This window comes from Anguilla anguilla, chromosome 17 (assembly GCF_013347855.1).
Source record: "Anguilla anguilla isolate fAngAng1 chromosome 17, fAngAng1.pri, whole genome shotgun sequence".
Classification (NCBI taxonomy): Eukaryota; Metazoa; Chordata; class Actinopteri; order Anguilliformes; family Anguillidae; genus Anguilla; species Anguilla anguilla.
The window spans coordinates 8,160,356-8,187,874 of NC_049217.1; the positions used below are offsets into that span (position 1 = coordinate 8,160,356).

The window sequence follows — 27,519 nt, forward strand, 5'->3', positions numbered from 1 at the left end:
CACGTGACGGGGTTAGCACAGCCGCGATGTCACCTTACCCGTAGAGAACCGAGATGGGCTCCACCCATCACGCCAACAACCAATAGAAAAACACCTTCTTGGTGGATACTTTCTCGCTGCTGGCAATTCCCGCAGGAATCCAGGAAGTGTAGCCACAAAGTATCCACCAATCACTGTCCACATTGTTCAGCAGGTTGTCACCAACGCACTTCTTGACTGGTGGTGCTCCTCTCTGCGTTCTACAAACAGGGTGACATAACAGCCACACTGCCCCCATTACATTAAGCCTGTACCAACCTTAAAACTCAGGTCTGTGGAGGTTAAACATCCACTGGCTCCACCAAAAGTAGAGTGCTGCTCACTCGGGTCTTTGGGAGCAGCCGAGAACAGGAGAGCGACCGTCTCCTGTCGACGTGCCAGACGGTATCTCAGCGCTGAGGACGTGTGTTTGTGCAGGGGCGAGCGAGAGAAACTCTCACCTCCCCTGCTTTTCAGTCTAAACGTTTTTCAGCGCACGCAAGGTGCGCTTAACACTGCAAATTGGCTTTCGTAAAGGGAATGTTCTACTATATACCATATTAAAAGTAAATAAAACACACCATTAGAGTTACAAATAGACAAGTACTACAAAAAAAAAAAAAAGGTTATACCATAAATTGTAATTACGTGTTTTTTTTTTCTTCTTTCTATGTAGCTCTGTGCGTTGCCGCTGCCGTTAATGTGATCGTGATGATCGCTTACATCAGTCTTCAACCTGAAACACCGCTACGGACGTCTGGACAAATAATATGCGAGAGTGAGGGGCGGGGTCTGAGTGCAGACACTTAAGACCAGGGCGAAGGAAAGATAATCCTGGAGTAAAGATAATCCAGGAGTGAACTTGCTGCAGGAATGAGAAACCATCAAGAAAATACCAGACTCACAGAATTACTCAAGCAAAGACTCAGAGCTTTAAAAGGTGAATCTCTGAAGCTCCATAGGGTATCTCCAAGTGCATTGGCCACAGGGGCTGTGAAGCAGAAGGGGACTGTGGGGAATGTAGTCTTCCAGAGAGTAACATACAAAACTGACAGTTCACACGGATAAGTGCATATGCAGATACGCGTTTGTGCATGTGGCTAGGGGTGTGTGTGTGTGTGTGTGTGTGTGTCTGTGTACAGACACATGTTTGAGTGGTCATACGTCTCATAAATCTCCCAGGAATAGTTTCTGCATTGAGGTGTCAGAGGTGATAGTGTATAAAGATTATAAAGATGGACGCCGATGTTGCCGTGTCCCCCCCCCGCCACCCCCCGACCCCCCCACTCCTCCTCCTGCTGCGAGCCGAATGTCAGTACAGTACGTACAGGGCGGGGGGCGTGAGGCGCGAACAGAGCCGAACAGAGCGGAAAGAGAAGTCGCCGCGCTCTTCGACGCACTTCGCCGAACGAAACGCACGCACGCACGCACACATACACAGGTAAACACCGATAAAAACAATAATCGTAGCGGTAATAATAATAATAACGATAATCCGGACGATGATAATGACATCGACAGAGCCGTCGCAGGGACGACCGCTCCCTCTTTCCCTTATGTGAGCGCTGTCCGAAGCTCTCGCCGTTTGTTTCTCGTCGCTCGCCGTGTTCGGGGAGGCGGGGGGGGGGGGGGGGGGGCTGGGGTTGGGGTGGGGTGGGGGGGGGTCTGCCCCACGGGAGCTTCTAGAACTGCTCCGCCAGCAGCTCGCAGAGTCGCTTGGAGACGGTGTCCTTACTGCTGCGGAGAGTCAGCCGGAACATCTGCGGGAGGAGGGAGGAGGGGGGGGGGGGACAGGGGGCGGAGTCACTCCACAGCGCGCACAAGGAACATTACAGACTTTCCAGAACATTCCAGGGATTCCCAAACTCAATAGCACAATATTTTGCTTCCATTTCCAGATTTCACAGTTCAGACTTTCAGATAAAATAAACCTTGTCTGGAGTCCGGGTTTTAACTGTGATAATTCCAACGATTTAAATATTTACACTTTATTTAATAGCTGCACTGCAGCACATAAAAGGAGTTGGATGTAGGGAGTGAAAAGGTCACTATTTTAAGTGGGGGAGCTCACCACACGGGGTGGGAGAGTTTGGGGAAGTCCTGGGGAGTGTTTCACAAAGCTGGATGACTGCACCGAGTAAAAGCCTGAAGCAGCTCTTTTTACTTCAGTCCATGCTCCGGATTTGGGAGGGTTCCGGGTCTTAGTCGGTGCAGTTATCCAGCCGACCCAGTAATCCAGCTTTCTGAACCAAGGCCCTGGTCTACCACACGGGCCGTTGGGGGGCGTGGACACTGAGGATGGAGCAACGCTACTCTGGGCACTACTGTAATGCCAACGAGGTGCTGGCACAAGGGGGTGGGCTCTCGGGTGAGTGGGGGAGTGGGGGGGCTGTGTTTTACCTGAACATCAGGCTTTGGTTGCATCAGGCGCAGAGAGACAGACAGGTATAGGTGAGACGGGAATGCAGTGAGCCAGACAGGCGTTTGTGCACGCGTGCGTGCGTGCGTGCGTGCGTGCGAGCGAGCGTGTGCAGCTACCTGGGCCTGTGCGTTGGGCTCCAGCCGGAGCAGACAGCCCACCTGCTGGGCCTTAGTCTGAATGACTCCAGCGCACACAAAGTTCTCCGGGTTTGGGTCCACATTCTCCAGCAGGGCACAGCCCAACCCCAGCAACTAGAGCACAGAGAGACCCACAGTCACGGCACCAAGATTACACTTCACCATTCACCCTCTACCTACACTGATTACACTTCACCTGAACCATTCACCCTCTACCTGCACTGATTACACTTCACCTGAACCATTCACCCTCTGCCTGCACTGATTACACTTCACCAGAACCATTCACCCTCTACCTGCACTGATTACACGTCACCTGAACCATTCACCCTCTACCTGCACTGATTACACTTCACGTGAACCATTCACCCTCTGCCTGCACTGATTACACTTCACCTGAACCATTCACCCTCTGCCTGCTCTGATTACACTCCACCTGAACCATTCACCCTCTACCTGCACTGATTACACTTCACCTGAACCATTCACCCTCTGCCTGCACTGATTACACTTCACCTGAACCATTCACCCTCTGCCTGCACTGATTACACTTCACCAGAACCATTCACCCTCTGCCTGCACTGATTACACTTCACCTGAACCGTTATTCTGCCACTCTGTGTTACTCTGACGCTCTCAGTGTGTTATTCTGACGCTCTCAGTGTGTTACTGTGATGCTCTCAGTGTGTTACTCTGACGCTCTCAGTGTGTTCCTGTGACGCTCTCAGTGTGTTACTCTGAAGCTCTCAGTGTGTTACTGTGACGCTCTCAGTGTGTTCCTGTGACGCTCTCAGTGTGTTACTCTGAAGCTCTCAGTGTGTTCCTGTGACACTCTCAGTGTGTTACTCTGATGCTCTCAGTGTGTTACTGTGACGCTCTCAGTGTGTTCCTGTGACGCTCTCAGTGTGTTACTGTGATGCTCTCAGTGTGTAATTCTGACACTCTCAGTGTGTTACTCTGAAGCTCTCAGTGTGTTACTGTGATGCTCTCAGTGTGTAATTCTGACACTCTCAGTGTGTTACTCTGAAGCTCTCAGTGTGTTACTGTGACGCTCTCAGTGTGTGATTCTGACGCTCTCCGTGTTATTCTGACGCTCTCCGTGTTATTCTGACGCTCTCAGTGTGTGATTCTGACGCTCTCAGTGTTATTCTGACGCTCTCAGTGTGATTCTGACGCTCTCAGTGTTATTCTGACGCTCTCGGTGTGTGATTCTGACACTCTCAGTGTGTTGGGGCTCTCCTGTAGAGGCTGTGCAGTACCTTGGCTTTAAGCAGCTCTGTGTCCATGCCGTTGACAGCCTTGAAGATCTTCTGTGCTTCCTGCTGAGGGCTGGAATGAAAGATAACTTTCAGTGATTCCTCTATGACACACATACACACACGCACACACGTACACACACACCCCCCCACACCCCCACATACACACACATGCACACACATACACACGCACATACACACACACCCCCACATACACACACACACCCCCCCCCCACTCACACACACCCACACAGACACAAACACACACACACAGACACATACACACACACATTACAGGCATTTCTTTTCCGCACACAATGACTTACAGGCTCAGTTGTTTCCAGCGCTGAAAGAAGTCTTGAGAAGGCATCTCAGTGGGCTGAAAGAACTTGTTGATGGTGACCGGAAGTTTGAGTGTTATGTTCTGCAGCGCTCCGCCGTATCTAACAAAGAGAGGATTCAGACTCAGACACACACACAGTCTGAACAGGGCAGCGGACATGCTCCAGCATTTACACAGTACACATCATACACATCCACCTCACAGAGCAGAGACACAAACACAGGCAGGGAACTGTGTGTGCACGTGTGTGTGTGTGTGTGCGTACATGCGTGTGCACATGTGTGTGCGCACGTGTGTGTGTGTGTGCGTGCGTGTGTGTGCACGTGTGTGTGTGTGTGTGTGTTTGTGTGTGTGTACGTGCGTGTGTGTGCGTTTGTGTGCGTGTGTGCGTGTGTGTGTGTGTACGTGCGTGTGTTTGTGCGTGTGTGAGTGTGCGTGTTTGTACGTGCGTGTGTGTGTGTGTGCGTGTACGTGTGTGTGCGTGCGTGTTTGTGCGTGTGTGAGTGTGCGTGTTTGTACGTGCGTGTGTATGTGTGTGTGTGTGTGTGCGTGCGTGTTTGTGCGTGTGTGAGTGTGCGTGCGTGTTTGTGCGTGTTTGTGTGTGTGTGTGTGTGTGCGTGTTTGTGCGTGCGTGAGTGTGCGTGTTTGTACGTGCGTGTGTATGTGTGTGTGTGCGTGCGTGTTTGTGCGTGTGTGAGTGTGCGTGTTTGTGCGTGTATGAGTGTGCGTGTTTGTGCGTGTGTGAGTGTGCGTGTTTGTGCGTGTGAGAGTGTGCGTGTTTGTGTGTGTGTGTGTGGGCGTCTGGCGGTACCTGAACTTGATGTTGAGCAGTGGGGCCTCACTGAAGTCAGTCAGACACTCGATGTTGATGACCTGCTGCACCTGCGCTCCTCCCTCCACTAGGGGCTCCACTGGCTTGGTCTGCATATTGAGCTGTGAAGAGGGCCCAGTCAAGGCCCACAGAACTCTACACAACCACGAGCGTTGCTTAACTCAGGAGGGGACTGGAACGATGTCAAATAAACAGCTGCCGACACACAGCAGTGCAGCGATAACGCCTCACAGAAGCACACTGAGCAGACAGCAGATTTCAAATGTTACTGCCACATTACACTTTAAAAGTACGCACTGAAGTGCTTTCTGGGACATGTAGTAAAAAAACACTACCAAAGTTCTTTATACTGACCACAGAACCATATTAAAACAACATAGAGCAGATCCACAGATTGAAGAACAATAAACTGAATAAAACTCAATGTAGAAGTGAAATAGGAAATTAGTATGAGAAGTAGGCTTTATCTTATTTCATTATTTAAATGATGTTCATTTTTCTTTTTTTTGTATAGGGCAGTTGAATCTTTGGCATGTGTGTTGTGGGTTGAACACTGCATTTGAAAAAAAAACAGCAATAAAAAAAATGTATCAACCGCATTGAGGTGTAAGATCACGTGTGATTAGAATGTTCTTAACTGAACATTCTAATGCTGATGTAACAATCACTACTGAGTTCTAGAACACTAACTTGGAATTTTGAAGAAACATTCTAAAAAAAAAACATACTCTTTAAAGGGTTAAAAATCATAGATCCATCTGCTAATGACCTCATACAGTGCTTATGTTGAACAGCACAGAGCAGTCCTCGCAGTACAGACCTCCCCGACAGACAGGCAAATCAGCAGGGGGGCGTGTGCCCGGGACACAGCACGCAAAGGATATGAGCCTGCAGCTCCCCCGGGCAGCTGACCACCGTACAGAAACTGGCAAACTGCACCGACGTCTTATTGCCGTAGAAAAGATACATCCTCCCTGGGGGGTGGACAGACAGACAGACAGACAGACAGAGGGTCGGTACAGACAGCGTACATACACTGACCACACCTCACAACACACAGTCACTACGGATTACAATCCTGTAGTACAACCCTGCAAAGAATACGTCACACTACCATTCTTTAGGGAAGGGTGGAGGCTGTTTATACAATGACATCAACTACACAGCTATGCAGAACAATGAGACCATGCACTGCACAGTGTTCCCACTCAAATAGGGGATATATTTTCCAAGACTTCAAGGAGATTTTAAAGATAAATGTAAAGTTTTAAAGGGGTTTATTTACAGTGTAAGAGTCAGGACTACTTTGGGCTACAGGGCTACTTTTGAAAGGCGAAACTATAGTTTGAGGCTCGTTACCGCAAAATTATTTCACCAATACGCGTATGTAAACGCATCTCAAATGGCACACGCAGTTTCGTTAGTGTGATTAATGTATCAATCCAGCGAGCTCTCCAGTTACTAAGAGCTGCAAACACCAAAGCGAAGGATTTGTTTTTAAAAATGGCCAATTCTCCCGGTCTTTTCAGACAGAGGGACGTTAAACGCGATACTCGGCCGCGCCACAAGGGGGCGAGGCGCGGGCTAACCCCTCGCTGCCCGGCGGGGTCCCAGCGGCCGGCGAGGTCGCGGGGAGCAGACTGACCCAGGTTCTGCCGATACTCGGACTTGATCCCGATCTGCAGCAGCTGGTTCTCGAACAGGACCCCGTTGTTCTTGCACACGAACCTGGGAGGAGGAGGAGGAGGAGGAGGAGGAGGACCGGAGACAGGCCGCGAGAAAACACACAAAAGGACAAAGGCGTTTAGTTTAGCGCACATTAAGGATGAAGGTTTTCGATCCTCCTCCTTCAAACGGGGCCTTTTTTCAGGCCCGATACTGACAGCTTCTGACAGGATGCGTCTCCCAGCGCATCGGAACACAAAAATCCGGCGTCTGATACGGAGTACGAAAATGAAACCCTCTCTGACCCGCGGGCCACCATTTTGCATGATTTTGCTCAACTGAAAAAAAACACTGTTGCGGTGTTTTGTCCAGTTATATTTCTCAAGAGGAACGAGCTCCGGCATTTTCTGTCTTTTGTGAACGTTTAGTAAAATGTCAGCCGTCACTACAATGCAGGCAGAGCGCGGGAGACAAACAAATAAATGAGTGGAGTGGAGGGAAAGAAAAAAAAGACTGGAAGTGCATCACAGACTAAATTGCAGTCAGGTTAACATGGTGTTAGACTAACGCAGTGTTATGAACTAAAGTAGTGTTACAGACACAGTGTTACAGACTAGCGCAGTGTTACAGACTAGCGCAGTGTTACAGGCTAACACAGTGTTACAGGCTAACGAAGTGTTACAGGGTAACGCAGTGTTACAGACTAGCGCAGTGTTACAGGCTAACGCAGTGTTACAGACTAGCGCAGTGTTACAGGCTAACGCAGTGTTACAGACTAGCGCAGTGTTACAGGCTAACGCAGTGTTACAGACTAGCGCAGTGTTACAGGCTAACGCAGTGTTACAGACTAGCGCAGTGTTACAGGCTAGCGCAGTGTAACAGACTAACGCACTGTTACAGATTGACGTAGCGTTACAGATTGACGCAGCGTTACAGAGTAACGCAGTGTAACAGACTAACGCACTGTTACAGATTGACGTAGCGTTACAGATTGACGCAGCGTTACAGAGTAACGCAGTGTAACAGACCAACGCACTGTTACAGACACAGGCAGAGGAAGCTCTTACTTGCTGAGAAGCTCGTTTGACTCAGGCAGAGGCGGGGCAGAATCTTCAGAGCTGAGGAGGAGCAGGAAGGAGGGAGGGAACAGAATGGAGGAGAGGGAAGTAACAGCAGCGAGAGAGAGAGAACGAGGCAAGAGATGAGAAGTTGGAGATGAAAGGGAAGGAAAATGAGCAGGGATTCAGGGGAAAAGCAGAAGTGTAATGAAGTGAGAGTGAGAAGAGAAAGTATGTGTGTGTGCGTGTGTGTGGTGTGTGTGCGTGTGTGTGCGTATGTGTGTGCGTGTGTGTGTGTGTGCACGTGTGTATGTGTGTGCACATGTGTGGGTGGATGTGTGTGAGTGTGTGTGCATGGGTGGATGTGTGTGTGTGTGTGTGTGTGTGTGTGTGTGTGTGAGTGTGGATGTGTGTGAGTGTGTGTGTGTGTGTGTGTGAGCGTGTGTATGTGTGTGTGTGAGTATGGATGTGTGTGAGTGTGTGTGTGTGTGCGTGTGCAGGTGGATGTGTGCGTGTGTGTGTGTGTGTGTGTGTGAGCGTGTGTGTGTGTGTGTGTGTGAATGTGGATGTGTGTGAATGTGTGTGTATGCGTGTGCAGGTGGATGTGTGCGTGTGTGTGTGTTGGGTCAGTGTAAGAGTGTAATGTTGAGTGAAATTCGAGGGGAAATGAAATGGGAGACAAAAATAGAGAAAGGATGTGGTTAGTATGTGGAGTCCAGCCAAAATCAGAAACAGCCTGCTACATTGACCTACACGATTAAAGACAAAACATGATGATTCAAAAGGTTAAGAAAAGCAAGAATGCTAATTATTTACATAAAAAAGATAAAAATCCACATGCCCTACCAGCAGCATTTACCAACCCCTACTTTAAAATCACTACTCTCAGGCTTGCATCAGAAGGTCTCAAAATTATGTCTTCTTTTAAATGAATTTGTAGCTGTATAGAGAAGTTCTTTTTGCCCACAAAATGATTAAGACCAGCTCCAAACGATTCGCAACTTGCAATGGCCCTAATCGAGCCAAAACTGTCACCAGTACACTGTGGCATTGCTGTCATTTTATCTGCGTGATATAGTCTAACCCTGGCCCCTTACTCCGATTCACCGGGAGCCTCGACCAATAGGGAGTCAGGGCTCTCAGTGGGAGGTTCCAGATCTCTGCCAAGCGTCCAATCGCAATCGAGGACGAGCGAGACACAGAGAAGCCCGGCACAGAGAGAGAAACGGGAGAGAGAAATCGCAAGAGAAACAGACAGAGTCACGTGACACAGCAATAATACGGGAGACAATCATATCACACAAATATGAAGAGGAGAAAAATCTAAAAAAAAAAAAAAAAAACACACAAGGAAGAGAAGCTTGGCAAAGATGGACAGGGCAAGGACAGGGCAACAGACAGAAAAAAACCAACAACAGTAACAGGAAAGCTTCTAAACTGATTTAAATCTTACTCAACACACACGTCCACACGAATTCAGTTACACAAGCATCATAGCACACTACCAAACAACAGAGGGGGCTGGAATTCACTTTTTTTTGTTACATTTTGCTTCAGTTTCAGTAAAAACGGGGGGGGGGGGGGGCAGGACACCCGGGCTAACCTGAGGAAGCCTTCGTCGTTCACCCCAGAGGAGGCAGCCGCCGGTCCCGCCTCTGAAAACACATCGACCAATAGGCTGCCGGCGCCGGGAGCCGCCGAGCCAATGGCAGCGGCGGGACGCAGGCCCAGCAGGTCTGCTGAGGGGGACGGAGTGGACTGGGAAGGGGAGGAGAGGAAGAGAGAAAAACGACAGTCAGCGTTTTTCTCTTTCCCTGTGTTAGGCCCCCGTAACCACAAAGATGGTGAATGACACGACAAGATGCGAATGTCCATTCGGATGCCGACGAAGAACGGCGTGCCCAACTTCATGGGCAAAGCAAGTGGCCAAATAACGTTAACGTATTTACATCTACATTAATATTTTAAAAAACACAGGCGTTAAGCAAAACAGGCTTTCAGAAATCGACATTCAGAGTTATCAATCGATCCAAAGAAACATTCTGAACAACTGTTGAACTGACTTCATAAATGTGCAAGGTTAGAGCACCACGTGGTTGTTTTGTCTGTAAGCGTCTTCTCTGTTGTGATGTTTTTGTGTGGACCCCAGGAAAGGTAGCTGATGTTCTGCATCAGCTAACGGGGATCCTAATAAAATCCTAACCATGTGGAATGCCGATAGCAGCAAAAAAAAAACAAACAAACACATTTTTCCACTCCATTTGCTTATTATGCCTTAGCATTTCCTTCAGACTATTCTTTTGACCACCTTCAGCATTACAATTAATTACATTTTTAAATACAAGTCATTTAGTCATTGAGCAAAAAAAAAAAAAAAAGAAATCTAATAATTCCCCATTTAGAAGATAACACCACTTCCTCCGCATGATTCCGTAGTGCCCATTCAGCAGGGAACATCACTTCCTGTCCGCACAATTCCGTCCTTCCTGCCGACAGAAAGTCTCCCTGGTCGGCGCTCTCGACCTTGCCCCTGGCTCCCCCCCCCCCCGTCCCCCCTGTGACTCACGGCATTGGACGGGGCGGCGGCGGAGGCGTCGCCCACGCGGTCGGCCCCCCCGTTGAGCTCGCCGGCGGCCCCGCCCCCCTCCCTCTTCCCGTCCTCCAGCTCGGACACGGACACGGCCCCGGGGCCCTTCTTCTTCTTCAGCTTGGCCAGGATGGACGACTCCCTCTCCGGGAAGGGCGGCATCTCCTCCAGGACCGTGGCCTGGGGGGGGAAGGGGGGGGGGCACACGCCTACAACTCAGAGCTGAAACTAAGCACACACCTACTCCATCCTCCTTTAAAGCCACTTCAATCTATAACACTGCGCGCGTTCACCGCTCTTCAAAATAACAATGTTATTACCGTTACATATTATTTATGATATATCGTTTATTTGCGGTTGTGATATGATTATGTGAAGCATTTTGAGTGTGAGTGTATTACGTAGCGCATTGTATTAACGTATGAAAGTTGCTCTAAGTCAGTGGTTCTCAAGCCGGGCCAGAAAGGGCCGGTGTGGGTGTGCCCAATGCACGCTGGGAGTTACGCTTCTTAGTTTCAAGTTCCGAAACTTTTGACCCTAATCTGGTACGTGCTACTACTGCTGCCTCTGAAGGGCCGGTGTGGGTGCAGGCTTCTGTTCCAACCAAGCAGTTACACACCTGATTCTACTAATCAAGGTCCTTAGTAAAGACTCCAAAGGTTGATTAGTAGAATCGGGTGTGTAACTGCTTGGTTGGAACAGAAGCCTGCACCCACACCGGCCCTTCAGAGGCAGCAGTAGTAGCACGTACCAGATTAGGGTCAAAAGTTTCGGAACTTGAAACTAAGAAGCGTAACTCCCAGCGTGCATTGGGCAAGAGGCAGGAATACACCCCGGAGTCTGGACGGGCCGCCAATTTCTCGCAGGGCTCACACACGTTCGCTTCTCCCTTTAGAGCCGGACGCGACGTGAGCGCGTTTTAGACGCCGTTGTCGTTTTCAAAGACACGCGACCGATGAAATGCATCGTGATTCGCCGAAACTCACGTCGGGGGGAAGGCGAAACGCATTATTCATTATTCGCCTTAGGTCTAAACGGGTTAGGGTCTCCAGTTAGCCTAACCTGCATGTCTTTGGACAAATGAAACGGAATGGGAATAAAGCGCAGCAGCAGCAGTGGGAAGGACTGAGACCGGGGGGGGGTATGGGGGGGGGGGGGCGCACCAGGACGTCGGTGCTGGCGATGGAGGACAGCTTGAGGTACTCCACGGCCCTCTGCTGCAGCTCCACGTCCGAGTTGCGGATCTGGCTGTCCGAGCGCAGCACCTCCTGGATGGTGGGCTTGGTCTCGGGGAACAGGTTGATGAACTTGATGTAGGCGGAGAGCAGCAGGGCCCGGGTGGGCACCGAGCACAGGTGGAACTTGGAGTGCAGCAGGTTAAACTGCACCAGGGGACTGAGGGGGGGGGGAGGGGAGAGGGAGGGAGGAAGGGGGAGAGAGAGGGAGGGGGAGAGGGGTAGGGGAGAAGGAGGGAGAGAGGGAGGGAGGAAGGGAGGGGGAGAAGGGAGGGAGGGTGGAGAGGGAGAGGGGGGAGAGGGAGGGAGAGAGAGAGGGGGAAGGGGAGAGAGGGAGGAGATGGAGGGAGAGAGGGAGGGGTAGGGGAGAGAGAGAGGGAGAGAGGGAGGGGTAGGTGAGGGGAGAGAGGGGGGAGAAAGAGAGGGAGAGAGAGGGGGAGAGAACGAGAGAGGGAGGAAGAAGGGGAGAGAAAGAAAGAGGAAGGCAGAGGCAGGAGGGGGAAACATAGGGAGAGAGACGGAGAGGCAGAGGGTGAGGTGGAGAGACAGAGGGAAAGGGACAGAGAGAGAGGTGGAGAGGGGAAGAGAAAGAGAAAGGGAGGGACAGAGGGGGAGAGAGAGAAGGGGGGCACAGAGAATGCATGTAATAAGCACACACAAAATATCAACACTGGCGCCAGACAAGAAGTTAATCATAAAGAGAGAAAAATCTGGAGCAGTTTAATGCTCCCAAAGTGAATTTACAAGCTGCCCCACAGAAAAAGAACATGGCTGCCAGGTAGATCTTCCTAAGGACATACGAAAACAAGAGCATATCCTGTACACATTCGACGCGAGCACAGCTTTTGACATTTTAACATGCTGGATGACGTATCAGACACACAGGAAATCTGGTGGTGAGGAATATGGCAGCCGAGAGGGGCGCTCCGAGCCCGGGCCGCAGCGCCAGCACCAGCGCCTCACCTGGAGCGCGGGTCGCCCGCGATGAGGTTGCCAAACTCGCCCAGGATGTACCCGCCCACTTTGACCATGTTCTCGTGGCAGGCCGGGGCCTGTAGGGCCTGAGAGAGACAGAGCGAGAGCACAGTCATTCACACACACACACACACACACACACACACACTGTGGTCTGCTATCCTAGAGCAACATCACTCACACACACACACACACACACACACACACACACACTGTGGTCTGCTATCCTAGAGCAACATCACTCACACACACACACACACACTGTGGTCTGCTATCCTAGAGCAACATCACTCACACACACACACGCACGCACGCACGCACACACACACACACTGCAGTCTGTTATCCTAACATCACACTCATACTCACAAACACTGCAGTCTGCTATCCCAGAGCTTCCTAAACTACGGGGAGGGACCCAGAACAGGTCACAGGAGTGCATGAGATTGTAGTCCACTAGGCTACGCTAGCATGTGCATTTGGCGGGTCGGAAGAAAGGTACTTCATTTCCACAGCACGTGGGGCCCGATCTTAAAAGGTCCTTTTTAAGACGCAGCGCCGTTTCGTTCAAAGGGACAGGGCTTGGTGAGTCACAGTTTCAGGTTGGGTTGCGAGTTACTTTCTCCACATTTCCGCACGTTACGTACGGTAAACACAAACTAATCTTGTATCTGAACATACATCGGGGTTCATTTTAATAAGGTAAATGTAAATGCGCTTAAAGTGGATTGCGGGTTTCAGATGCCGATCAGCGATTCTGCTGCAGGTTTACCCAGACCCTGAGGAAGGGCCCGGTGCGTGAGGTAGTGTGTAACCGTGCGTCAGGAACAAGCACCTTACGGGGGCACTCCAGCCTAAAACACTGGCCTTTTTAATATGTAAGGTCACACCTTAATAATCACACACAAAGCTAAGGATGTCATAGAGAATACTTCAACCCACCTAAAATAGAAGTAAAGGCCGTCTACCCCCAAAACAACGAAGTCACCTGGGTGTAACACCTCCCCTTTCTGCCATTTTAGAGAACGGAACAGAGCCTTCTCTCCCCGCTTAATGATAAAAAAGAGGACTTGTGTCCCAATGACGTTATCGACTCCGTGAGGTGGTCTACAGAAGCGGGGCCCCAAAGGAAAACAGTCTCTGTTTACTGTGCTGACAGGGAGTCTGCAGGGGTGGGGCGACATAGCTCAGGAGGTAAGAGCGGTTGTCTGGCAGTCGGAGGGTTGCCGGTTCAAACCCCGCCCTGGTAGGGTCGAAGTGTCCTTGAGCAAGACACCTAACCCCTAACCCCTAACTGCTCTGGCGAATGAGAGGCATCAATTGTAAAGCGCTTTGGATAAAAGCGCTATATAAATGCAGCCCATTTACCATTCACCAGGGTCTGATAAAGGGGACGGCTCTCAGTTACAAAACATCCTACTGGATCTGCGTTATGCAAAATTTAGGCTCTCCATAATACAGCGCAGTCATTTTTGTTGTATTGTTAGAAAGCCGATGTCATGGGGAACAAGCAGGCGTGCCTCAGCTACGAAGGTTAGCCCGGTGTGATGTGCTTACAGAGGTGGCGCTAGCAGGATTCATCGCCGTGCTGTTTTTTCATGATTGCGCCTTTATTTAATAAATTTCAAATAATTTTATTTAAGAGTTTTCCCTTGTATGTAAGGAGAGAAGTGCAATCGTTCAGGGAGACTCATCCATGTGGTCTCCTGCACGACACTTTTCACGCATCGCGTGTTGCCATTATTACTGAACACACCGAACAGTAAACTGCAGAGTAAGTTAACACGCTAGATTCTGATTTTGGACGGAGGGCCCTTCTCAGCGCGCCCGCGATTTCAAGTGGGAGGGGTCCCGCGGGCTCGAACCTCGAACACGGTCTTGGCGGCGTAGCCCTGCACGTCGTCCCGGTTGATGACGATCTGGATGACCCGGTACCAGACCTCCTCGCTCACGTAGTCCCCGGCGATGCGGATCAGGTTGAGGATGGTGTCCACGTACCAGGAGTAGTCCACCGCGTACTTCTCCGCCAGGACGGCCACCTTCAGCACCTGCGCAAGGACGGGCATACTTACTGAACACCCCGCTGAGCAAAGCAGCCCAAAAAACAAGGCACGTTACTCAACGCCGGGCTAACTGAACGCCCCCGCTGAGCAAAGCAGCCCAAAAACAAGGAACGTTACTGAACGCCGGGCTGACTGAACACCCAACTGAGAAAAACAGCCAATGGACATGCACGTTACTGAACGTCGCGCTAACTCGACGCCTCACAGGGCAAAAACAGCCAAGGACAAGTCTGGGGAGCTCGACATTTATCAGTAAGGGGCTGAACATTTGCAGTGTGCGGAACAGACTGCACACACCGACAGACAAACAGGAATGGAGGGTAAAAACAGATCAATGGAAGGCAAACAAGAAAGGGAAGGAATAAGTGAACGAACATGTTTGATTTAGGTCTCGCAATGATGCCGCACGTTGCATACAGGTCTGGCTGTGACAAACCCTTCATATGCCAAAAACACTGAAATTTCAACTGAAAGAGAGAGCGAATGACAGAGGGAGAAGAGGAGGAGGAGAGAGGGAGACGGAGGCAGAGGGAGGAGAGGAGGAGAGAGGGAGACGGAGGCAGAGAGGCCGGGGGGGACGTACCATCTCCTCCCGGATGGAGTAGTCGGCCGTCTCCAGGTAGCTGAGCATCTCGGCCACGATCTGCTTGGAGTTGCTGCGGTCGCACATGGCGTACAGCAGGTCGGCCGCGCGCTGGCGCACGCTCACGTCCCGCTCCGTCTGCAACGGGCACGCTCAGGCTCAACACCGCCCGCGCTCAGGCTCAGCACCGCACCACACCGCATACGCTCAGGCTCAACACCGCACCACACCGCATACGCTCAGGCTCAACACCGCACCGCCCGCGCTCAGGCTCAACACCGCACCGCACCGCACACGCTCAGGCTCAACACCGCACCGCACCGCCCGACTTACCACAGACAAAACTGGGGACTGCGGACAAGAGCCCTCATAAGAGTGGTGTGTAACCACATAAGAGTCAGCGCGGGTGTGTAACTGCGTATAAGACTGAGCGCAGGTGTGTAACTGCGTATAAGAGTGAGCGCAGGTATGTAACTGTGTATAAGAGTGAGCGCAGGTGTGTAACTGCATATAAGAGTGAGCGCAGGTGTGTAACGGTGTATAAGAGGGAGCGCAGGTGTGTAACTGTGTATAAGAGTGAACGCAGGTGTGTAACTGTGTATAAGAGGGAGCACAGGTGTGTCACTGTGTATAAGAGGGAGCACAGGTGTGCAACTGTATAAGAGTGACCACAGGTGTGTAACTGTATAAGAGTGACCACAGGTGTGTAACTGTGTATAAGACTGAGCGCAGGTGTGTAACTGTGTGTAAGAGTGAGCGCAGGTGTGTAACGGTGTATAAGAGGGAGCACAGGTGTGTAACTGTGTATAAGAGTCAGCACAGGTGTGTAACTGTGTGTAAGAGTGAGCGCAGGTGTGTAACTGTGTATAAGAGGGAGCACAGGTGTGTAACTGTGTATAAGAGAGAGCGCAGGTGTGTAACTGTGTATAAGAGTGAGCGCAGGTGTGCAACTGTGTGTAAGAGTGAGAGCAGGTTTGTAACTGTGTATAAGAGGGAGCGCAGGTTTGTAACTGTGTATAAGAGGGAGCGCAGGTGTGCAACTGTGTGTAAGAGTGAGTACAGGTGTGTAACTGTGTATAAGACTGAGCGCAGGTGTGTAACTGTGTATAAGACTGAGCGCAGGTGTGTAACTGTGTATAAGAGTGAGCGCAGGTGTGTAACTGTGTATAAGAGGGAGCGCAGGTGTGTAACTGTGTATAAGACTGAGCGCAGGTATGTAACTGTGTATAAGAGAGAGCGCAGGTATGTAACTGTGTATAAGAGTGAGAGCAGGTGTGTAACTGTGTATAAGAGGGAGCGCAGGTATGTAACTGTGTATAAGACTGAGCGCAGGTGTGAAACTGTGTATAAGAGTGAGCGCAGGTGTGTAACTGCGTATAAGACTGAGAGCAGGTGTGTAACTGTGTATAAGAGTGAGTGCAGGTGTGTAACTGTACATAAGAGAGAGCGTAGGTGTGTAACTGTGTAAAAGACTGAGCACAGGTGTGTAACTGTGTAAAAGACTGAGAGCAGACTTGTAACTGCGTACCTTGAGCGCGTTGATGACGGTCTCGATGTGTGTTTTGACGGCCTCGTGGGAGAACTCGGAGCTGGCCAGCGTGCACATGCTCTCCAGGGCAAGGTAGCGCAGGTTGGTCTCGCGGTGCTGCAGGAACTGGCCCAGCTGGTTACAGGCCCGCACCAGCAGGTTGGGTTCACTGCACACAGAGAGGGAGAGGAGAACCAGGTCGGCATTCAGACACCGTAGAACATCCACACATTCACCATCTCACATCCACACATTCTCCATATCACATCCGCACATCCACCATCTCACATCCACACATTCATCATATCACATCCACACATTCACCATATCATGTCCACACATTCACATATCACATCCACAATGATACCATATCACATCAACATAGACACCATATCACATCCACACATTCACCATATCACATCCACACAGACGCCATATCACATCCACACATTCATCATATCACATCCACACATTCACCATATTACATCCACACAGACACCATATCACATCCACACTGACACCATTTCACATCCACAAAACTGAGGAAGGCATTGTAGATATCCAAAAGTAAGTCTCATCCTGTTTAAGACCCTTTGCAATCACATTTTTTAATTCAGCCACAAGATGCATTCTTTTTTTTTGTACAAATGTACAAAGAAAAATAATACAATTACGTTTGACGTAAGTACATACGTTGTTTCAAATGTGAAACCTGGAGGTCTGAAACTAATAGCGTTTCACAGCCCAATTTTGGGACACCCTCCAGACAACCGACAGCAGAAGTGTCACCCCAGGGATCTGGTGGCAGACGTTTGTCATCCGAATAAGAGTCGAGTCGCAACAGACGTTACCTGTCGTAGTGTATGATGAGAGAGATGGCCTCAAACAGAATGGCGTTCTTGGCGTTGGAGTGCTGGACCTTCTTGGACTTGGGCGGCTCCTGGGCCTTGTTGAGGATGGTCTCTAGACACTCCACCAGCCTACCCTTCACGGCGCCATCTTCTGGCGGGGGGTAGCACTGCAGCAACCTCAGCAGCTTGCAGGACAGCCAGGGGGCGGGGACAAAGTAGTAGGTGTAGTCCTGGAGGTCCGTGGAGGCCGACGACACAATCTGAGGGAGAGAACGAGGAAGGGGCTCACGCACTCCGCAAGCACACCACTTCAACACTACAGCAGCCCTAAGACAGTGTAGAGGACACCACAAGTACTCAAACTCCACAAGTTGCACCAACACTGAGGTTATACTGTAAGAGAACACATAAAACTCCATATGCAGTGTTAACTGTTTACAGAGAAACCATATTTCTTTTTACATCACTGTTGTATTTTTACACAGTTACAGTTCTATCATGGGTCTTGATACGGTGGCTGAGGATACTGAGGAAAATTCATCAAATAAACAGAGCACTAATATCAAAAGGTTTTTAAATAAACAGGAGAGAACTGGAAGCCTGATAACCAGGAGGAATGGCGCTGCCGTTAACAGTCTGCAGGGACAGCTAATTGCTAGTATGCAAATGCAAATACAACGGGGTAGGCTCCACAAAATTACTTACGCTACACCTATATGCTAATAAATATCCCTTTAGGCTTTCAGTGGGGTTCTGTAGGCCCATACAGGCAAGTGGCGGGTGGAGCTGTGGTGAAAGGAGAGGAGGGGGCCTGGTGATAGAATTCTGAAGCGACCCCCCATGGGTCACGGAACCTCCCTGACCAATAGCACGCGTTGCCACCATCAGACAAAGCCGAGTCTGAAGGCAAGCTAATATTAGGCCTGCCTGGATGCGATCAATACGTCTCTTTGAACGCTTGGAAATTAATTCATAAAAAAATACGCTCACTAAAACCTGGCAACTTTAATCCGCAATGTTCTTCAAATCAACTCACTGACTGATAAAATTAACAGACTAAAATTTTATTGGCGGTTAAGAGTTAACATCCCAAGTCTCAATTAATAATAAAAGTCAATAAAGTTTTTTTCGCAACCCCTTTTTGACTAAACCATAATGTTGTGTTGGAGAAAACTACACTTTTGTTGCCAAGAATTAAATTGTTTTTTGAGATGCGAGGGTTTTTTGTGGGACGCCAATGACACGGTCGTTGTAATGATTGGCGGATGTTGGACCGCGGGCCTGAGGGAGAGGCCGGAAGCGGAAGCCCCTCCCCCCGTTCAGCGGTGCGCTAGCGCCCCCGCGTGGACACGCGGCGAACGGACGCGGCTCACCCTGCTCAGCCGCGACACGGCCAGCGACACGCAGGTCTTGAACTCGTCGGGATTCTTCTGGCTCAGGCAGGTGATGAGGGAGATTGCTGCGGTAACCACCCCCTGGGGAGAGATAGGGACGTTAATCAGCACGCGCAGGTCCCGCCTCACACTGTGGGCTACCGTCATGCGTACAGCCCCCGACAACTACAGTCACAGGCATTTTCACAGCAGTCATTTAGAGAACAAGCAGAAAACAGGACAACTGGGAAAGGCCGGCCCTGAACCCCAAAAAAACCAGCAAGAGAGAAGAAACAAAAAAACATCAAATGGAAAACCACCATCGTTCTGCCACCTGCAGCAGGAGGGCTGCAGCTGCAGTGCATGCGTTCCCCCATGCACTTCCCCTCATGCGCTTCCTCCCATGCGCTTCCCCCCTGCACTCCACTGACTATTTTACACCCTACGGGCCACACACGGTACTAAAACAACTCAGCAACAGTCACGGGAGAGGTGTACATTTCTCTTAACTTGGCAGCCAAAATAGCCAGGTGTAAATCACCTGGTCGTTTCAGAGGAGATTAAGTAGCACACTAACCCAATGCTCCCGCCCTTCGCTTAGAGGGACCAATCAGGGGGACTTACTGCTGTGGACTTCCCACGGCAGCCGGCCAATCACAGCCCGGGCTAGATCCTACAGGTCCAAGCCTGCAGTACCAACTCAGCCACATGAGCCAAAACACTTTCAATAATGCAGTTGCAGGGGTAAGGAGAAATATTTATGACCATCTCGGATTAGTCTGTCTCAGTTTGTACATTGTGATTATCGAATAAAAAGAACAATTCAAGGATTCTCCCAAAAGACCAGTAATTATTCCCCATTGGGTGTAGGGTCAGTGCATTTCAGTCTAAATGCAAACGGGCCCGTGAATCAGAATGATATTAATGGTGCAAGTCTATGGCAATGAGTTCCCTCCCATTCTAGGAGCTTGCGCTCTATGATGGCAGATGGTCCATTCTAGGCACTGCGCTGTATGGTGGCTGCTGGTGATTTCTAGGTGCCGCACTCTATGGTGGCAGCCAGTGTATTGGTGTATTCTAGGTTCTAAGCTCTATGGTGACAACTGGTGAATTCTAGGCATTGCACTCTATGGTGGTAACTGGTGTATTGGTGTATTCTAGGTGCTGCGCTCTAAGGTGGCAGCTGGTGTATAGTTGTATTCTAGGTGCTGCACTCTGTGGTGGCAGCAGGTGTATAGGTGTATTCTAGGTGCTACGCTCTATGGTGGCACATGGTGTATTCTAGGCATTGCGCTCTATGGTGGCAGCTGGTGTATTCTCTCACCATGTGCTGGTCATTGAGAAGGTGCACCACTCTGGAGGTCCACTCGCCCATCAGCACCAGGTCAGGGGAGGTCTTGTACAAGCGCAGCAGACACAGGGCGGCAGACTGCTTCACGCTGTCCATCGTGTCCCTGTCAATCACACAGTTACTCACCTACGCACTGCACCTTCCACCGCTACATACAGGCTTAGCACAGCAGGCACACATCAGTAAGCATGAACTACTCTACCAACTGCTGCTACGTTTAGTTTAAGAAATCAAATGCTACTCCCAACAATTCTTCCACATATCAAGCTCTTTAGATTTGTTGGGTGGCACAAATTAATTCAGCGCAGAATGAAGTCTTGACCTGGATAAGGATTTTATTTTTTTTAAACAAAAGATGGCAGAAATGTTACATGTAATGGACTCTTAACTACAGTAGAACCTCTGGAGACAGAGTGGAACCTCCTAACTACAGAAGAACCTCAGGAGACAGTGTGGAACCTCCTAACTACAGTAGAACCTCTGGAGAGACAGTGGAACCTCCTAACCACAGTATAACCTCTGGAGACCGAGTAGAACCTTCTAACTACAGTAGAACCTCTGGAGACACAGGGGAACCTCCTAACCACAGTAGAACCTCAGGAGACACAGAGGAACCTCCTAACCACAGCAGAACCTCAAGAGACAGAGTGGAACCTCCTAACTACAGTAGAACCTCAGGAGACAGTGTGGAACCTCCTAACTACAGTAGAACCTCTGGAGAGACAGTGGAACCTCCTAACCACAGTAGAACCTCTGGTGACTGAGTAGAACCTTCTAACTACAGTAGAACCTCTGGAGACACAGAGGAACCTCCTAACCACAGTAGAACCTCAGAAGACAGTGTGGAAACTCCTAACTACAGTAGAACCTCTGGAGACAGTAGAACTCTCTAACAACAGAAGAATCTCTGGTTGAGTGGAACCTCCTAACTACTGGCTCAGCTGTTTAACACGGACGTACAGACGTATGGACGCACGCGACTCACCCCGCCACCAGGATGCGGGGGATCTCCCCAGCGAAGGCCTCCGCCATCTCCCTGCTGCCCACGTTGGCGATGCAGTGGAGTGCCAGGCACATGAAGGTGGGGTTCCGGCTGGCCAGGTCGTTCTTGATGGCGTTGTTTATCAAGCGGATCAGCTCGCTGTTGCTGTTGACTAGCACAGAGATGAACAGGTATCCCTGGTGAGAGAGAGGGAGGGAGAGAGAGAGAGAGAGAGACAGACAGAGAGAGAGGGAGAGAGAGAGTACAATTAGAAACACAGCGTATGGTCCACTCGTCTGGCAGTGTGAGTGAAATGGAGGAGGGGTATAAACTCCACTGCAGACTGCACGCGGTGGGGAGACATGCAGAACTGCTACACGAACAGCAGCAACGTTTGGCCACTCCATCACCACAGAGGGGAACAAATAAATACTACTATAAATCCATCAAAACAAACCAGGAGTCCATTTGCCTTTGGTGTTTACGCGACTATTTTACCTGAATCACAGTTTGGTTCAATGTTATCACCATTAGTATTAGTATTACTATATTATAGGCATCACAAGGCAAGCCTGTTAAATTTCACTTGAAATAAAGAAAACATGGTTCCTGCTAAACACATGCAATTCAAACTCTGCATAATTTTTTTCCACTTATTTCCAAGTTCAGTTTTATTGCCGAGTCATTTTTTTTTCCCCCGTGGAACTGAGCTACATCTAACATGACGGCGTGCGGGAAATTCTTTTTCAGACATATTACTATAAAACCACAACGTGCTGACATGGACACAGACCGGTGCTCAGTTGGCCCCAAGTCCCAGTCTTCAGTAGCTCTCCACGATGCGCTCAACAGTAAGCTGGCTACCCTGATAACAATATCAGGAAACTGACACTGGCCAGACCGGAGTGTGAATTACTCAGCAAGATATTTTTCGCGCGCAATTAAAAGAAAAACTGATATTTGTCAGCAGTATAGTATAATGGGTAAGGAGCTGGTCTTCTAGCCTAAAGTGTAGTATAATGGGTAAGGAGCTGGTCTTGTAACCTAAAATGTAGTACAATGGGTAAGGAGCTGGTCTTGTAAACTAAAGTGTAGTATAATGGGTAAGGAGCTGGTCTTGTAACCTAAAGTGTAGTATAACGGGTAAGGAGCTGGTCTTGTAACCTAAAAGTTACAGGTTCGATTCCCGGGTCGGAAACTGCCGTCGTATCCTTGAGCAAGGTACTTAACCTGCACAATTAAGTATGTATCCAGCTGTGTAACTGGATGCTATATAAGTGTGAGTGTGAATTACTCAGCAAGATATTTTTCGCGCGCAATTAAAAGAAAAACTGATATTTGTCAGCAGTATAGTATAATGGGTAAGGAGCTGGTCTTCTAGCCTAAAGTGTAGTATAATGGGTAAGGAGCTGGTCTTGTAACCTAAAATGTAGTACAATGGGTAAGGAGCTGGTCTTGTAACCTAAAGTGTAGTATAATGGGTAAGGAGCTGGTCTTGTAACCTAAAGTGTAGTATAACGGGTAAGGAGCTGGTCTTGTAACCTAAAAGTTACAGGTTCGATTCCCGGGTCGGAAACTGCCGTTGTACCCTTGAGCAAGGTACTTAACCTGCACAATTAAGTATGTATCCAGCTGTGTAACTGGATGCTATATAAATGCTGTGTAAAATGTTGTGTAAGTCGCTCCGGATAAGAGCATCTGCAAAATGCCTGTAATGTAATGGGAAGCTATCTAGGACTTTTCCTGGGATAATGCGAAACGCAAGCACATTCTGAGATGAGTGTTTTCGCGGATTTGTAAAGGTATCCCAGGACTGTGGGAACTGTCACAGAAAGGGGGTTACGTGTAATGCCAGCGTATTTCCGTGCGCCGTTTTCGACGCTCAGAGTAATTACAGCCTTCAAAACGAACGGCGACAAAACACACAAAGACGCTGCCGTTATGCCAACGGACGAGAGGGGTGAGCACGGGGAACGGTGGGGCGAGGACGGCGGGCGAAGTAGCGGGCGGGGGTGGGGGGTGTTTGGGGGTTGCGGGCGTGACCAGGCGGGGCTAGGAGGGGCCGGCCGCACTCACGATCTGCTTCTCCGTGTACTTGTTGGAGCTGAGCAGGTTGACGGCCTCCATGTGGCCGAAGTCGATGTCGTGGCCCAGCAGGAAGATGAAGAGCAGCTTGCAGACATACTTCTTCTTGCTGTAACCGTCCAGCGCCTTGTCCCCTTTGAACTTGGAGCGGATGTTGGCCAGCTCCTTATTGATGCGTTTGATCTCCGCCTCTTTGCTCTTACCTGGGGAGGGGGGGTGGGGGGGGGGGAGGAAAGAGAGAGGAAGAGAACACACTAAGTACATGGATGAAGAAGTGCTCCACAGCCAAAAAGAGAAAAGGTGCAACGCCTCATCAACCACCCCTACGATCCCATCCCTGCACTGAAAATATGACCTTACAGAGACCATGGGTTATTCTCAGCATGAAACTGACAAATATACACCAAACTGCGTTTCTGTAATGAAATGTCCTCAACAACCAATTCACAACAAGGCAAAACAACACGTCTGGCCTTGAACAGTCTCTGTCAAACCTCAAGTAACTCGCTTCAAGTCATTGCATTACACTTTGTTTGGCAGACGCTTTTATCCAAAGCGATGTGCAATAAGTGCATACTGAAGGTCGTTGGAACTACTGCAGAGCAGAGGTCAGATAAGGTATAATACTCATAAAGTATCAGTTATCCTAAGCCATGAACAAGTCTAGTTCACACAGCAGGCATAGGCGAAGTCAGTAAAATTATGGCAAGTCAAACTGGAAGTGAGGCAATATAATAAAGAGCTACAACATCAAGATGAAGATACAAGCGCAACATAAAAGTGCCAGAAGCGCAAGATACAAGTGATAAGAGAGGGATACTAGACTGGGGGTAACCCTGTGGAGGAGTAGTGTTAACAGCTGGTCAAGGTACAGTCTGAAGAGACGCGCCTTCAGACCATGGCGAAAAATGGGCAGGGTCCGAGTGGTTCGTAGAGGAATGGCGAGTTCGTCCCACCGCTGGGGAGAAGGGTGGAGGGGCGGAGAAGCTCCGTGGTCGGGACGAGCGAGCCCGTCCGCCCGGATGGCAGAAAGTGCAAGTCAACCCGGTGCAGCAGAGTGGAGTGGTCGAGCTGGTGTGTGGGGTTGAATCATGTCCTGTAGGTAGGAAGGGGCTGTCCTGTCGGCTGCAGTGTAGACCACAGTCAGGACCCTATTCCCTAATTTATCTTGAAAAACCTGTTTCAGCCAACCCAGATATGATATGAATTAGCCTTGTATTTATTCCCATGCCGAACCAGGAAAAGACCTCCAGCCCCTGACACTAATTTCCGAGCTTTCAGGCCTTTGGAAAAGTGGGGGGGCAGCTGGGTTTTGGACAGCGGGGGATGATGTGGAAGCCGTACAGGCCTGACGGTGCCAAACAGAGCACGGGAGAGGAAGGAAAAGGTGACAAAAGTGGGGGGGGGGGGTATGCGCGGGGAGGAAAGGGGGAGGCAGATGGACCCCAGCGCGTCACGTGCCTTAAAAACGGAATCTGCGAGTCAGCACCGGGGGATACGCGCGAGAGGAAGGAAAGATGCGGCAGGCATCGGGCGAGCGAAAGGAGACCTGAGGACAGGGGTAGGGCGGGGACACCAGGCTACGGGTGTAACTGTGACACGGTGCGCCAGCACCTGCATGCATTATGCATGCCGTTTGAACGCCAGCATGCCAACAAGCGCAAGATGACTTCCAGGAATTCACTGAATACAAATTAACGCTATAAGACACGCGCTCAACATGCCAGTGGAACTAGTCCGTAGCCCTGTAAGGCCACCACAAAAAAACCCATCATGTGACATATACTTCCACGGACTTCACCCCTCTTCTGTACATGTTGGCCGTGTTCCGTTTGTTCATAGGGTGCGCAATATAAACCCGTGCTCCAAGATACATACACCCGTGTTTATCCGTGGCTACACTTGGGATGTCTAAATAAGGGGTAATTTAACCCTCAATATCTCCCTGGCGAGCATCACCCTATGTTTGCTACATGTTAGTGTAAACAAGTGCACTGCATCACAGTTCCCCGGGACATTACTTAAACCTAGATTACATGGAAGACGAATGTGATGCTACGTTCACCTTAAGATAACCATTTCATCAACTCTCAAAAGTCACACGCACTGTGCCAACAACACGCGTTACGTCTTGATTCGTGATTCGGTTCAGATGGATTCTTTAGCGGCCTAGTCTACTATTACCATGCATCTGACATTACAACACCGCCCGAGCTCCGCACGGCCAATCGTCCTCTGCAGATAGCTAACGCTAGCTAGCGAACGTAGCAGTTAGTTAACACTACCCAGGTAGCGGTCTAGTAATTACACACAGTAACTTAACGCGCTGAATGGCTACGGTTAGCAGCCCTAGTTGAACATGCCATTGTCGAAGTCGCCAAATTTAGTTATTAATTTGTGTTTTTTAATAAGTGACTGTGAACATTAACGGTATACTCAGTAACGAAGGTATACAACGTTAATGCCATTGGAACATGATAAACGATTCACTGAAAACATGACAGGACACTTCCAAGCAAGCTATCTAACATTAATAAGCTCGCTAGCTAGTCTAGTTGAAAAACTAAATAGAGGCACTCACAATTCCGTATGTCCGAAATGAACACCGCTAATCCCCGCATTCCGTCTCCTTTCGACACAGCCGGCATTTTCGTCCGTTTGTCTCCACTCCAGTCACACACAAATGATGTTAACTAGCTAGTAATCTTACCAATTACCTATAGTTGTATTCCTATATAATGTGTTAGCTCGCCACGAAATATTATTTAGACAGCTAGTCTAACGCAACTATTTTGCTAACTTCAAAGCTGTATTGATTCCGGCGGTTGACAGTAACACTATTTAGCTAACGCCAAACCCAGCAAGGTAGTTAGCTATATGTCTAATTAGCACTGGCAAACGAAGTTTCGGCAGTGCCGACAAAATAGTTAGCTAGCTGACTTAGTTAGCTAGGAAGCTATCTATGCTAGCAGAATGTAGCCGGGGTTTCCGCTGATCATTCAATAGTATCGATAGCTACGTCACGTTTAACCAGTGCACTGCCTAACTGACCGTAAATGCACCAAGACAGGACAAAATATATCTGGCTAGCTAGCGAAGGCGACACGGGTAACGTTAACTAGATAACGTTAACTAATTCATGCGTTCCTAGCAGCAATATAGCAATGATCACGATGCACGATTAGTGAGTCATATATTAGCTGTTAGCTAACCTAGTATCATACGGTTCCCTACTATTATGCTGATAGCTAGCTAGGCTAGCTAGCTGTCTATAATGTTGTAATACATCACCAAAATTCCACACAGCGAATAAAATAGTCCCGTTTTAATAAACTAAACTATTAAAATAGGCTATTTTCTGATAAAACAGAAATATTTGCTATGTTGTCTCCAGCTACTATTTAGCAAGACAGCTAAGTGGCTAATATTTTAGTCAGTGAGAGAGAAAGTGTTCAAATAAGCTCGTGACCGACTGCGTCGCCAACACTCTTGCATCCGGCTCGCGGTGTCCGATGTGCTGCAACTCCAGCCTCCCAGCTGCACATATAAATGTGATTGGGTGAAAGATATGCGCCCATGACCATTTGTCGGTCGCTTCCAACTTGTTTTTGATATCACTCAAAACCACGAAGCGTTTGATTGGCTTGAGAGAGTTCATTACAGTTATTGTTATAAAAAAATTTCATTTTTATATTTTTGCGGTCACATGGCTGCGGACACTACAGCTGGAAGTGTATTACTCGGCTGTTCCAGTCTTCACGATTTACAGACCTGTATAGATCTTGTTCAGAAAAGTAGAAAGAGAAAAGTATGTAATAACTGACTTACCATTATCTAACATACATAGTCTTCGTTTGGTCACATCTTGGAAAGGAACTGTTTTCATATAATTTCCTAATTTCCTCTACAGATTGTTTGTTCAGCCTTACATATAGCCTACAGGTTATTATTTTCTTGGAGACATATCCGATATTTAGACGTGTCACTGCCGTAATTTGACGGGATACTATTGCATTGCTTCCCAGATTGAGCCGAGGATCCACTTAATAATAAAAATGTATTTTCTGTGAGCAATCATCATGTAAAATGTAGACTAACATGTTCAAATTATGGAAATTGTTTGTAACATGGCAGAAAAAACGTGTCAAAGCACTGCAGAGATTAAATGGACAGCT

The 27,519-nt window shown here is 49.2% G+C and overlaps 1 protein-coding gene across 3 annotated transcripts; it reads right to left on the reverse strand.

Annotated features, from left to right (window-relative positions):
* Window positions 1–1,656: 1,656 nt before the first annotated feature.
* ap2a1 (adaptor related protein complex 2 subunit alpha 1) lies at window positions 1,657–26,856 on the reverse strand. 3 transcript variants are annotated; one of them, XM_035397771.1, is made up of 22 exons: window positions 25,926–26,856; window positions 23,336–23,547; window positions 21,263–21,456; window positions 20,251–20,380; window positions 18,927–19,028; window positions 17,554–17,813; window positions 16,703–16,871; window positions 15,175–15,312; window positions 14,394–14,576; window positions 12,517–12,614; window positions 11,482–11,713; window positions 10,298–10,498; window positions 9,335–9,489; window positions 8,829–8,891; window positions 7,741–7,791; window positions 6,654–6,736; window positions 5,893–5,982; window positions 4,988–5,111; window positions 4,160–4,276; window positions 3,837–3,906; window positions 2,557–2,691; window positions 1,657–1,778 (listed from the first exon to the last, which is right to left on the reverse strand). In XM_035397771.1, the coding sequence occupies exons 1-22, from the start codon at window positions 25,990–25,992 to the stop codon at window positions 1,701–1,703; spliced, it is 2,952 nt and encodes a 983-aa protein (XP_035253662.1). In that variant the 5' UTR covers window positions 25,993–26,856; the 3' UTR covers window positions 1,657–1,700. The 3 variants fall into 3 exon arrangements, with proteins under 3 accessions (XP_035253662.1, XP_035253663.1, XP_035253664.1); XM_035397772.1 differs by lacking the exon at window positions 8,829–8,891 and having other exon boundaries at window positions 25,926–26,855; XM_035397773.1 differs by lacking the exons at window positions 7,741–7,791; window positions 8,829–8,891 and having other exon boundaries at window positions 25,926–26,855.
* Between the last annotated feature and the right edge of the window lie 663 nt (window positions 26,857–27,519).

Coding starts and splice junctions, on each gene's coding strand:
- ap2a1 (XM_035397771.1), bottom strand. CDS start 25,992: ATGCCGGCTGTGTCGAAAGGAGACGGAATGCGGGGATTAGCGGTGTTC. Junction 23,548..25,925: donor CATTTCGGACATACGGAATT/GTGAGTGCCTCT, acceptor CCCCCTCCCCAG/GTAAGAGCAAAGAGGCGGAG. Junction 14,577..15,174: donor ACTCCATCCGGGAGGAGATG/GTACGTCCCCCC, acceptor GTCCTTGCGCAG/GTGCTGAAGGTGGCCGTCCT.